Source organism: Amblyomma americanum, chromosome 8 (assembly GCF_052857255.1).
Source record: "Amblyomma americanum isolate KBUSLIRL-KWMA chromosome 8, ASM5285725v1, whole genome shotgun sequence".
NCBI lineage: Eukaryota > Metazoa > Arthropoda > Arachnida > Ixodida > Ixodidae > Amblyomma > Amblyomma americanum.
In genome coordinates, this window is record NC_135504.1 from 44,784,664 (window position 1) to 44,798,328 (window position 13,665).

The following is a 13,665-nucleotide window of genomic DNA, read 5'->3' on the forward strand; positions in this document are numbered from 1 at the left end:
AAAGAGGCATGGTGGCAGTGCTAATTAGTTTTGACTGGTGGTGTAGAGAGAGGGCTGCTCATGTGGTGTTCTGCAAAGGTGGCAATAGCAAGATGGGGAGTTAGGTGACATTTAACTTAGGAGCCTTAAGTTGGATATTAGGTTATGTTGGATGCATCAAGTACATGCCTCATAGCTGAACTTGGCCTTTGTATAAGAGTAAACAACCTTGCGGGGGGGGTTTTTCTTTGCTGTCACCAGATGCTGACAGTGCTTTAAGTGGCCAGTGGCCACCTGTGACTCTGAAATAGTGCCTGTAGCACATTGGGTGGTCTCTATTTCTGCAGGACATGTTTGGTCCATGCCTTGCTTACAGCTAAGCGGCGCCAAATCGCTGAGTTTGCTAGAATGTCTTGTTGAGTGAATTCGCTAACTTAAAGCAAAGAAAAAATCTTGAAAATTTTTTTTTTTACTGTGGGCTTATAATTTTAGTTCCACACCTGTAACATGTCCAAGAGAAAAATAAAGACTGAATGAATGAATGAATAAATGTGCCTTTCCTTGCTGGCAAACTTCAGCATTGCGTTACAAGCAATTACTGATAAAAAACAGCAAATGTATCAAAGAATAACAATGAATGGCAAAATGTTTTTTGCAGACCATACCATACCATACATACCATACCATGTTGGAGCCATTTGCTGTCAGCTGTGAGCTCTGGTTACAAGATTTGCTGTTAAAATTATTTTTGAGCTTGATGGGGGAATACGCTAACTGTACTTGCATAATGTATGCGTTCACATATTGATTATGCCCTCCATTTCAATTGTGAATACATATATTTATTTCTTCAAGGATATTACCCTCTGTTATTAGCCAGTCTCTTACATCTTTTTTGAACTTCTTTTCGAAACAATGCATTTATTATGTGATCATACTATAGTGTGCATACATGATGACGCTTTTTTCCTAATGCAGTTGTTAAGTGGCTTCCAACACGCTTTTTCTTGCACAGTTCGCTCTTGTAGGCTACTGAACTTGAGTCACTGTCCACACATTGTAAATGACTGCTTCTGCCACTGAGTAATTGTTGCCGAGATCATTAAAGGTGCCAGTAAGTAAACTTTACCATGTAGTCAGTGCACAATCCTGCTTTGTATGCTTCCCATTCAGCCAAAGATTGTGGCGCTCTAGCAAAAGCCCGCCCTAAAGTCGAGCGTGACCAGGCCATCATGTGGTTCGGGGCATGCTGGTCGTCTTGCTGCAGTTGACGTACTCGACGACCCGGTTCGGCATGTACGAGGTCATTCGGCAGTCCTTGGTCAAGCCGGGCGAGAATATGAAGTTCTACCAGAAGATCTTCGTGGCCGGCGTTGCAGGTGCTGCAGGTGGCTTTGTCGGCACCCCGGCTGATATGGTGAATGTCAGGTACGTCATAGTCAGCTAAGGTGACTCGATCTAGGAGTTGAGGTATTTTGCAGTCGACACAAAAGATTTGCACCTGGCTGTTTTAGTAGTGATGGAGTGTTGCCTTAATGCATTCCGCGATAACAGCGCATTAAACGGGCACTGAGAAGAATCCTACCACTTTCGTGGTACATGCGTACATAGACACATGCGAGCATTCAATAACTTCGAATATTCGATCGAAAAATAGGGTGTTCAATATTCGTTTCAATCTGAATGGTTGGTATTCGAAACCTCGAAGTATTCGTCTCGAGTGAATAACAGTTCTGGAACTCTTTCTGCGTATGGTTTCGGCTCAGCATGCCTACTCGACATTTCGGGGGTGGTGTTGCAGTTGTGGTGGCTGCAGTGAGGCAAAATTTTCAGCTATTCCATGCGATTTCGGGGTGTGGTTGTTTGCGAACTGTGGGATTTCTTGGGACGATGACATGCTGTGGGACCACAGCAGTGATGACGATGGGAGCACTAGTGAGGTCGATGACGCTAGTGTAGGCGAGTAGTCCAGTGACTAATGCATTTTCTTTGGGGAATATGCCTAAGGGCATGCTTTTCCTTTTTTTTTTCCTTACATGTGATATTGGGGGAGTTCAACTTGCATTCGATTTGCCTTATAATCGTGCAAATACGGTAATTACGTATGTTCATTAAATGAGTGCTTAAACTTTCTTCCCTCTAATATTGCTCATCACTATACTTCTAATGTCTGGCATGCATATAGTACAGAAAATTAAAATTAGGGTCACCCTTACCACTTCATCATCGTGCCTTGGTTTCAGCTGAGCCCCTATTTTGTGCCAGCCAGAAAAACTTGGATGCGTGATAACTTGAGGCTACCTTCGAGATGACTGGTCTGTCTTCATGCATTGCGTTGATATCTGGGGAACCGTAACAATGTTGCGTTGATATGTGCTTCAATTTTTTACAATGTCTCTTTCGTTACTTTCTAATTTTTTTTTCCCCAGGATGCAGAATGACATCAAGCTGCCTGCAGAAAGCCGGAGAAAGTGAGTTTGACATAAACACACCGCTACTGCATGGAACATGCTCATATTTTTCGCAGAAAAATGTAATTTTTTTGGAAGGCATGTTTGTTACACCAGTGCATTAGTCTTATTAGGGTTAAAATACAGTAAAAGCTTGTTAATTCGAACATCACGGGACCGGGAAAAAAGTTGAATTATCCGATGTTCGAATTAGTGAATGGCCCCGAAAAAACTGACCAGAACCATTTGCATTACGGTATATGTACCGTATTTACTCGCGTAATTTTTGAGCGGATTTTGAGCGGCGCGGCGGAACGCCGCCGCAGCACCGCCATGCCGTACCACAAGCGGCGGAAAACGGGCGGCTGCCTCCAGACGGCTGCCGCCAGGAATTAGAAATAGCGTGATTCCATATGCTTAGTAAAATGCTGAAAAGAACAGCTGTGCGTTTACAATTAAGCTATTATTTATTCAATGACAACAAAGAGGACGAATTATTCTGTTTGACCCCTTTCTGAACCAAAATTGTTAACCTGTTTGAACCCCCCGTGCTTCCTAACGTCAACTGATGCGTAGTGGCTAAGCCTAGCAGCTTTGAAAATCCAGAAGCATTCATCGCTAAAATTTTGTGCTGCGGGCACCTTCGGACAAAGGGGAGGCTTCGTGCGACTTTTGTTGGCCGTGAATGTGAGGCACTGTGTAGCGGCAACGACGAGTTCGTGGTGAAGCGCATAGAGTTTCGTACTATTAACAATAGGGGAAAGCTGTCACCTGCCTATGGGAGTTTTCATGGAGCTTCCTCAAGATCACCTGGGCCACAAATGGGTGCTCTAAGCATCATGGGGCGGAGAGCTACCGACTGCAGAACCACAACTTTTGGCCAAAAAATAATGAAAAAGGAAACATTGTTCGATGACCAAAAATGTCCTAACATTCATTATTCTGTCTATAAGTCGCAACAAACAAGCAGAAAAGCATGTAAATATAAAGTTTGCCCAATATAAGCGATGGCTTGCTCTCCTATTGGCCAAGTATTGCAGACCACAAAAGGCAACATTTCGTGCTTAGAATGAAATATGTTTTAAAAAAAAATTTTCCGCTTCAACACTGAGAGGTTTTTTAATGGCACTTCGGAATCCAAGAACCTTTTATTGGCGTCATGTGCTGTTGCATTTTCACTACTATGGCTTTTGCGCACTACGTTTGCGGAAAAGTCTTCTGTGGTGTGGATGGAACAGGACATCTTAGTAACGCCGCTCATCGCCCCATGATACTTTGAGCGCCCATGGTGGCTGAGGTGCAGTGCCGCCAGCTTTCCCTCTAGTTAATAGTAAGAAACTCTATGGTGAGGCGAGAGGCTGCTTTGGCAGGCGCGGCCATGTTGTAAAAGCGGGCGCAAGTCAGACGCACTCACGTTGATAACCCGTGTTGGCTGCTTCTGGCTACCGGCTGACCGCCGGGTGGCCGGGTGATGCTAAAAGCCGGCGTCATGATCGCGGCTGATTGTGTGCTTCCGTTGGCGACTGATGGGTGGAAGGATGGACGGCACTCGCAAAGAAAAAAAAAAAGTTTTTCGCACATGATTTGTAGTGCCCGTCCAAAGTCATAGCCTTTCATGGGCATTGGCTGGGACTGCGCTGACAGTACTTATCCATATTTCGGAATTAACAGGGCTCAAAATAACAAGTATTTAGTTGCGAGTTTCAGAGGCTGCACAAAAAAGAGGGTAGGCGGCCGCGGGGGCGGCCACCAACCCCTACCCTCTGGCACCGCGCCGGTGATGGCGCCATTTAGGCTTTACCCACTATTCCACGGTTTTATCTGGTTCCATCTTCTGTCCCCGCTTAGGACGTGCGCAGCCTCTAGATTATGCGGAGGTGGTTTTTTTTTTTTTGGCCACGTGCTGTGGGCTAAGCCGCCAAGATGCAGCGGCACGTAGTTCGAATTATCCGTAGTGGAGCCAACTCGCTTTCGAATTAATGGGCTCTTTTTATGCACAGATCTCTATGGAGCTTGGCCGGACCAAGTAGTGTAGTTCGAATTATGCGAAAATTCGAATTATCGAGGTTTGAATTCTCGAGCTTTCACTGTATATATTAACAGCTCCAGACAATGAGCTAGTGATATGGGTTGCACTGTGTTCTGTGTGCCATGCTATGATAAACATGTTTGTTAGTCAGTTATGTCTATTGGTGCTCAAATAGTGGATGAGGCAATTATTGGGATGTTCTTTAGTGCCCTGTTCCTCGCTTTTTAACTTTGGGGGACACAATTACTTTCCTAATAAGTAAAATGGTGAGAAAAAAGAGTCAGTGAGTGCCGTCACTGGTGTGTGGGGGGGCACAAAAAATGAAAATTGATTTTCAGGGCGCGGTATCTGTCTCACATATGGGCGGACACCTGAAGGGTGCTGTGAGGGAAGGGATAAAGGAGGGAGTGAAAGAAGAAAGGAAGAAAGAGGTGCCGTAGTGGAGGGCTCTGGAATAATTTCGACCACATGGGGATCTTTAACAAGCACTGACATCGCACACCACATGGGTGCCTTAGCGTTTCGCCTCCATCGAAACGCAGCCACCGCTGTCGGGTTTGAACCTGAGAACTCCGGATCAGTAGCCGAGTACCCTAACCACTGAGCCACCGCGGCGGGTATGTGCAGACAGGTGCTGAAAACATTTTTAGGAACTGTTTGTGGTAGCAGTGCTTTATTCTTTTCTTTTTCAAGGTGCTTCTATAAGTACTATGCGCCTTATAGTCTGAGTCATTGCAGTGGCCAACTTCAAAATGTTCTGCATGCCTAAATGGCCTGGTACAGTCGAATCCCGGCACAACGAATGCCGGTTAAACGAAATTTTCGCCACAACGAAGTATTTCACATTCCCCGCGAAATCCCCATAGGAGTTAATGTATTAAAATTCCCTCAAAAACAAATTACTTTGTGAGCACGTATTCGCTTCTACGAATTTTTCGCGAGCCTTCACCTGTCAGTGGCCTCCCTTTCTTCAAAAGTTGGGTGCTGTACGAGATTATTCTCTGCTAAAGCTGTGGCTTGGAGTAGCTAAATAATGCACGGAATGTATGTTTATTACATTTTCATGTATTATTAAAAAATTTAGTTGGGAGTAGTTTATTCGTCATAGGGAAGCAGCGAGGGGACTTGTTGGCACAGTGCGAAAGCCGCTGGCCGTACGAGGGCCAAAGACGAATCCAAATCCAGTCGCCATCCTCCCCTCCCCGCCTTCTCCGCAGCCCTTGCCGCCATTTTCTCGTGTGTCGGTGTGTGTTGATCGTCGAGCTCTCGCTGCAGTCTGATCTCGTCGATTGCCTCTGCCATGTCGCCGCCAACGAAGAAGCTAAAGTTTATTTCGCTAGAAGAAAAGGATAGAATTATCGCCGAAGTGGAAAGCGGGAAGAAGAAGGCAATTATTGCCGCAGATTTTGGCATCGTGCAGAGTTCGCTATCGACGATTTTGAAGAATAAGGAAAGCATTAGGAAGGCGCTTTCATCGGGCACTTCAGCACAGCACAAGAAAATGATGCAACCAGCATATGAAGAGCTCGACAAGGCTGTCTATGCTTGGTTAAACGGTACGCGAGCAACAAACATGCCCCTGAGCGGTAAAATTGCACAGCAGAAGGCCTTAAATTATGCTTGTTTGCCAGGGCTGTACGACTAAGGCAAGCATAGGATGGCTGAATCGCTTTAAAGAAAGGCATAACATCGTCGGCTCGGTTTTGTGTGGTGAATCGGCATCTGCGGATGTTGACGGCGCATCAGCATGGGCGGCAGACAACACGACTTACATAATGAGCAATTTCGCTCCGTCTGGTATTTATAACGCATACGAAACGGGCCTCTTCAATGAGATGTTGCCACGGAGGCAGACGTAGCAAGAAACAAGCGACTGTGCTGCTGTGCACAAATGTGGATGGGTCTGACAAATGCCCCCCGTTAGTTATTGGCAAAATTGCAAAACCACGCTGGTTCAAGGGGAACAGGAGCCTACCTGTCAAGTACATGGCAAACAGCCGGTCGTGGCTGACCCGTGCCATTTCTGCTGACTGGGTGGTGGCACTTGACCGCGACATGAGCAGACAAAATTGAAAGGTTTGTTTGCTCTTGGGCAATTGTTCAGCACACCTTATTGACGATGTCAAGCTGTCAAGCGTGGAGCTGAAGTTCTTTCCCCCGAACTGTACCTCAGTCATTCTACCCCTGGACCAAGGTATCATCCAGAGCATAAAGTCTTCCTACCGGGAGAGGTTGATCCAGCAGCTTCTCCTGAACACCGACACTGGTAGGGAGACGAAAGTCGATCTTTTCATGGCTTTAGAAATGATGGCTGCGGCATGGAGAGCAACACGGTGCAGCGGGATCCGCAACTGCTTCAAGCACGCTGGGTTTGTCAACAGCAAGGCGACCAGCACGACTGCAGCCGTGAAAAGTGTACCATCGTCATCGACTCCAGGGATTGATGTTACTTGGAAATTGCTCCAGAAAGCTGGAAACATCCCTGCTGACACAGCGCTGGACGATTTCCTCGACGCTGATGCGGATGTGATTGTCCACGAGGAACGAAGCGATGAAGACATCATCAAAAGTGTTCGCGGGCTCTTCCAGAAGAACCGTCCGATCATGAAGACAACTCCGCTCAAGATTTACCTGGCCCGGCAACCTCATCGCAGGTACTGGATGCCTTCGACGTTATTAGAAGATTCCTTGGCACACACAATGACGGCGTTGCGATGTCGCTGTTAACAGAGTGCGAGAGTCGCGTGACGCCGCTGCTGGCAGTGAAACGCAAGCAGGCTAAGCTCACAGATTTCTGGCAATAAAACTATGTTTTGCTGGAGTTATTGCCTTGCATTTTTGGTTACTTTCTCGACAGCGAAGATTCTCGACAACGAAATTTCTCGCACATCCCGTTAATTTCGTTGTAGCGGGATTCAACTGTACCAAGATTATAATAGGGACTGCTCATGATGTGACCCGCCACGGTGGCTCAGTGGTTAGGGTGCTCGACTACTGATCCGGAGTTCCCGGGTTCGAATCCGACCGCGGCTGCGTTTTTATGGAGGAAAAACGCTAAGGCGCCCGTGTGCTGTGCGATGTCAGTGCACCTTAAAGATCCCCAGGTGGTCGAAATTATTCCGGAGCCCTCCACTACGGCACCTCTTCTTCCTTTCTTTTTTCACTCCCTCCTTTATCCCTTCCCTTAGGGCGGGGCGCCTGCCATTCAGGTGTCCAATGATATATGAGACAGATACTGCGCCATTTCCTTTCCCCAAAAACCAATTATTATTATTATTATTACTGCTCATGATGTTAAAACACATTTTTTATGCAGTACACTCCCTTTAAGATGAACTTGAAGGGTGTCTGGAAATTAGTTTGTCTTATCAGAAGTTCGTCTTAACTAAAATGTCCCAAAACAAGATCTGTGAGCATGCTAGATGTGTGTAGATATATATTACTTGAAAAGTGAAAATTGACAATGTGATGCTTTGTTCAAGTCCTCACTGATAGCTCACTTCATGCATAGTGCCCTTTGAATTTGTCTTAAAGAGAGTGTACTGCAGTTGTAGGTTTAGGCCCTTGTGGAATCCAAAAAGTGCCCCATGAAACCCAAGGGTTTCGTGGAACCCACTTTGCAATCTGTTGCTGTAGATAGTCAACAGTTATGAGTCATCAGCTAGCTTGCAGCATCACATGCATTGCACACATACAGACATGTTTTTGGAACAGAGAAGCCACATGAATGGTGAATTTCCTTGTTGCTTGGGTAGTGCAGCCTGGGTTTGGGGTTGCACTGTTGGGTCGCGCAGGGGGTCCAAAGCTTACCCTTTATTTCCTGCTTGTATGCTTGGAATACCAATAGCTTGAGCGCTTTATTTGTCTAGCACGTAGTCTTCTTGTCATCCTTTTGTAATGCTGGTACTGACTGATGGGCGTTTTTCGCTCCTCATCGCACTCAGTTACAAGAACGCCATTGACGGCCTGTGGCGCGTCTACCGACAAGAGGGCGCACTCAAGCTTTTCTCTGGGGGCGGTGCAGCCACCGCCAGAGCCGTTCTCATGACCATCGGACAGGTGGGCCATGCTGCCAGTTATAACTGCTGTTGTTGTAAGCTAGAAAACTACAAAAATGAATTGTTATAAGCTAGAAAACTACAAAAATGAATTACAGATGCTGCCGTCACCAGCTGTTTCCGCAACTGAGCTGTGGTGCGTCGATATATTTTAGACCCAAATCCCCGAGGCCTGGCAACGCTGCCATTCAGTTCTAAACTATGATCATGGCGTCTTTTTTTCGGCATGTGGAGATCACGAATGAGTGGCAGGAAAATTATGATTTTATCTGCGGTAAATGCATCTTTTGCTTCTCAGTTTAGTTTACATGGAAAATAAATAAAAAAATAAAGTTTATGAATGAAAAGCAAGTAGAATTATTTTCAGACCACACGTGGTAACTGGACCCGCCACCTCCATGAGTTACATTTCGGGCTTTTCTACCTGCTTGTGCCAGTGGCTATCCTGTGTGGCTGTAGAAGCACAAGCTTGTTTATTCGTCTTCCAACTGACCAGAAATCTAGAAGACAAGGACAAAAAATACCCGACAAACAGAGAACTGCTTTTGCCTTGTTCTTGGCAAGTAGATTGAGGGGCCAAATGGTGAGGCTGACTCAAAACAACAAAAACAGTGCTAATGATGACATCACGGAAGAGATGATGACAAGTCAGGCACTTCACTAAGGACTTGGTTGTTATTGCAGTGTCTTTCATGTCCTTATTTCCTCTATATAATGCTGCCTGTAGAGCTGTTTTTGTCACTCAGGTTTGTTTGGTCTTCTTTTTGTCTTTTTGGGAAACAGTCATGTGACTAGAGGGCTGGCGCTAACTACTGCTGCAGCAAGGTCACGAATGGGCGTTGCTCAGACTCTGAATGACTCAAAAGGATTTTACCGATGATTGTTTTCCTGCAGTGCCTATTTGAACTTTCGCAGCAGCGTAGAGTATCATCCGGAAGTGCCGAAAAGACAGGATGCATTGTTTTGCTTACTCCCCAAAAAGCTTTTGTTTTGATGTGCACATTGTAATCTTTTTTTTGTTTTCTTTACCTACAGATCTCATTTTACGAGCAGATCAAGCAGCTGCTGCTTACGACTGGATACTTTGGCGACAACCTGACGACACACTTCTCGTCGAGCCTCATGGCGGTAAGGCTCCCCACCTTGCGTTTCTTTCCACTTTCTGTCTTTTAAAGGTGACATGTGCCACATTTCTGTGAGCTTCCTGCGAAGGCCAGGGGTTCAGTAGTCTTGTTAAGAAAGGCTATTTTGCTTACTGACGGTGTGTCTTATTGGACACACAGTTATGAGTTAGGTAGCTCACTTTAAGTGGTTGACTCCTTATTTTGCTTTTGCAGGTGTGAGTGCCCAAAACCTAAATGCTTTGGTCTCGGGTATCAAGCAGTGTAAACTAACAACAGCCCCTTATTGAGAAGTTTGCCAATTACCAGGAGAATTGTCTTTGTGAAGCAAACCAGCCATTTCTGAAAACGTTTTGCATGTTTGCAAAACAAAAACCCTTAGATGACAGGACCAGTAGGAGAGCTGGTTGTGCAGTGCTAGTTCGTTAACTCCGAGGCAGTTTGTGCCTGTCAACCTTAATTTGTTCTCAATTCCTTGTCTGCTTCGTCAAGATGTACAGTTGTGGCCTTTTATAAATACCTCAATCAAAGCAAGCACTTACTTAGTAAGAATGAGTAATGTGTCGTATTTCAAAATGCACTTAATGCCATAGCACATGGGCTGTGATTGAACAAATGTCTCTGGGAGTGTGAGGGCGGGGTTGCCACAAGCTCGCGTGTGCATGTGAGGATGAGCTTCATGAGCATTGGTGTTTTACTCCGAACACAAATGAGCATTATTGGGCCCTCCATATCTTTCACTGCCTGCACGGGGAAAAAGGAAAGGATGCTGGTTGCACAAACAGCACTGGCTTGGCTTACACACACATCTGCGTTACTGCCTCAAGAGTTTGTTGCGAGAGATGGCGACCATGGACCACAAAAGTGAGAGGGAGTGAGATGTTCGTGGGTATAGTGGAACACTAACGTTTTCTCTCCCTTTCAAGAAACAAAGAGCCCTGCACTTTTGTTACGACCTGCACGGCAGGTCCTAACAGATCTCCCTTGCCTTTACCCCAGGGATCTTATCCTACCCTGGACTTGAGCACTTTTCTTGATCGTGCTGGTTCTCACTGTATGTGCTGATGTCCAGTTTCTTCAAGGCCAGGTGACACCTAGTACTTAGCCAAACAAGCTTCTGAGCCTATTGCACCCGATCCGCACAAACCCCCCGTGGTGGCTCTGTGGCTATGGCGTTTGGCTGCTGATCCCTTGGTCGTGGATACGATCCCGGCCGCGCCGACCATGTCTCGATGGAGGCAAAATATGAAAATGCTTACGTGCTGTGTCATGTCAGCACATGTTAAAGAAAGCCAGGGGGTCTAAATTGATCCAGAGCCCTTCATTATGGCATCACTCATAGCCAGGTTCTCATTTCGGAACGTTGAACCCTTCAATTTACAATTTTTACAAGATATGTACGAGTGCATATGTCTTGGTCCAGAGCAGCGGGGAACCACATTTGCTGCCTTGGCTGCTGGGGCCTTTTTTCGCACATTGTTTTGTGCAGCATCTCTGCGAAACTCGCCAAGTGCCCTTGCGTTTTGTTGGGTCCCAAATTTATTTATTTATTTATTTATTACAACCTCAAAGGCCCCATTAAAGGGGTATTACATGATTGACTCATGCTGGTTAGAATAAACCTGAATGGTGCAGCTCCCGCGGTGGCTCAGTGGTTATGGCACTCAACTGCCGACCCGAAAGACGCGGGTTCGATCCCGGCAGCGGCGGTCGAATTTCGATGGAGGCGAAATTCTAGAGCATCGTGAACTGTGCGATGCCAGTGCACGCCAGGTGGTCGAAATTTCCAGAGGCCTTCACTACAGCATCCCTCATCGCCTCAGTCACTTTGGGATGTTAAAGCTTCATAAACCATAAACCAAATGGTGTGGAATGTTTCTGAACTAGGTGACCTAGTTCTGCACGCATACATTGGGTCAACGTGCAATCCTCCCTAAAGCTATCGCTGGTCAGTGCTCAGCAAAAACACCGTCTGGACAGAACAAAGATGCCAGTAACACAAAAATTTCCACAGTAGTGCCTGATAAGTTCATTGCTGCCAGGGTTTTGTGTTACAATTAAAAGGGTATACAGATACAATTTTTTTTGTTGTCTATTCATTCTTTGTGCTGATGCACTAGCGTTGGTAAACATAATCACCATGTGGAATTCAACCGCGCACAGTAAGTAATGTGCAGTTTAATTTCTTCCCTCGAATTGTTCCAGTTTCCACAGCTACACAGTGGCTGTGGCATCAAAGTTCTGATCAAGTCTTATGAAGTAAACAAAAACCGTGGTACAGTTGCTTTTTTGCTGTTTTAGTTCACTGAAGTTCTGGTGCCGGCATGCCCCAAGTGACAGAATGCTAGCAGAATAAGCAGGCATAAAATTGCTGTTTTTCATGCTTTAAGTTACCCAGACCGAACTTCAGCATCGAAGGCCTGTCGCGATGGCTCATTAGTTACGGCGCTTGGCTGCTGACCTGAAAGACGCGGGTTCGATCCCGGCCAAGGCGGCAGAATTTCTATGAAGGCGAATTTCTAGAGGCCCGTGTACTGTGCGATGTCAGTGCATGTTAAAGAACCCCAGGTGGTCGAAATTTCAGGAGCCCTTCACTACGGCGTCCCTCATAGCCTGAGTCGCTTTGGGACGTTAAACCCCACTAAACCAAACTAAACCAATCAACATCGATGGCATCGTAGCTATCGATGACAGACTTTTGAGACTGATATTGAAACTACATGGCTGGCCGGAACAATTTAATTCAGGTGCAGAAAAATTTCACATGTTGATCTATGCTTTCAGTGTCTTGTGCACTATTCAAAAAAGTATGGAAGCCAAATCTAATTGCAAAGTCCCTTAAAAAAGATACCATCAGTTGCTTTGCCGTGAATGTTGGGATTGAACAGATGAATTCCGCATTTCAGTCCTGTTCATTGTAAATGGACTTTACAGCATACAGTGAGATGACTGCTAACAAGTCAGCAGTTTGTTCACCATCTCTTCCAGTTCGATTTTTCTTGCTTTTTATTTTTCATTTTCAAGATTTAATGATTGCTCTTCAGTGTTCAGCTTTTCGATTGCTTTCATAGCACGGACGATAGCATGTTCCCTCTGGCTTCTCAGGCTGGCATTGCTACGACACTGACGCAGCCGCTGGACGTCATGAAGACTCGAATGATGAATGCCAAACCGGGTGAATACAGGGTGAGTGCTGTACTCTCTGGAACATTTGTTGTGGTTTGGGGCTGTCAAACCCCAGGTAAGATGAAGTTTGTTTTTACGAGATTGTCAGTGCATCAAAATATACTTGATTCCTGCTCAGTGGCCTGTAAAAGTTGGTGCACCAAAGCTAGTGCCACTCTCTCTTTCTGCACATTTTTGTTTCCACAATACTTTGCAAAGATCAACAAGGTATTTGCCTTGTAGTTACCGAGCGAAATTGCAGAAATCGTGGACACGTTAAGGCTCTCTCTTATGGGAGACAGCCACTTAAGGGAACTTAGCTGGAGTTGAAAAGTCAGTTGTCAGTGCCCGAAGCCGGTTTGGACGGTCATGGTCACGACCACAATAACATAAAATAACATTAGCAGTGCAAGAGTGAGACTAAATGAAATCAATTAAACCTGCCGCTGACGTTTAAAGGAATGATAGGTTAGACAGGATGCCTCTGGCAAGGCAAGCTTGCTGAAAGAGGAACTTTAAATGAAGCGCAGCAAACATTCAGAACTTTAGTTGAAGTGCCTTGCAAAGCAGACAGTTAAAGAATGGGTCACAGCGCAAGCAATTGGCTCTGGAGCCTGTCGCTACATGTGTCAATATTTAGTCACATTATTCTTTCAAAATATATGCTCTTGCCAAGTAGTGTACAGTAGAACCCCGCTATAGTAAACTCGGATATAGTAAAGAGAAACTGCAGTCCCACTTCACCTTCCGTAGATGACGGCACATTTTTTCCGGTTGGAATGAAGATATTTTTCAAAGGAACGTGTATATTGAAGAGGGTCTTGCTTTGGCGACGTAGATCCCGCGGAATGATGACAACGCGG

The 13,665-nt window shown here is 45.7% G+C and overlaps 1 protein-coding gene across 3 annotated transcripts in view; it reads left to right on the plus strand.

Moving 5' to 3' along the window:
* Dic1 (Dicarboxylate carrier 1) overlaps positions 1 to 13,665 on the plus strand; it is a 39,218-nt gene that overhangs the window by 15,134 nt on the left and 10,419 nt on the right. For all 3 annotated transcript variants that reach the window (XM_077634706.1, XM_077634707.1, XM_077634708.1), the window contains exons 4-8: positions 1,247 to 1,407; positions 2,409 to 2,450; positions 8,403 to 8,517; positions 9,552 to 9,644; positions 12,743 to 12,823. In XM_077634706.1, the coding sequence (XP_077490832.1) occupies positions 1,247 to 1,407; positions 2,409 to 2,450; positions 8,403 to 8,517; positions 9,552 to 9,644; positions 12,743 to 12,823 (492 nt within the window). The remainder of the gene's footprint in view (positions 1 to 1,246; positions 1,408 to 2,408; positions 2,451 to 8,402; positions 8,518 to 9,551; positions 9,645 to 12,742; positions 12,824 to 13,665) is intronic.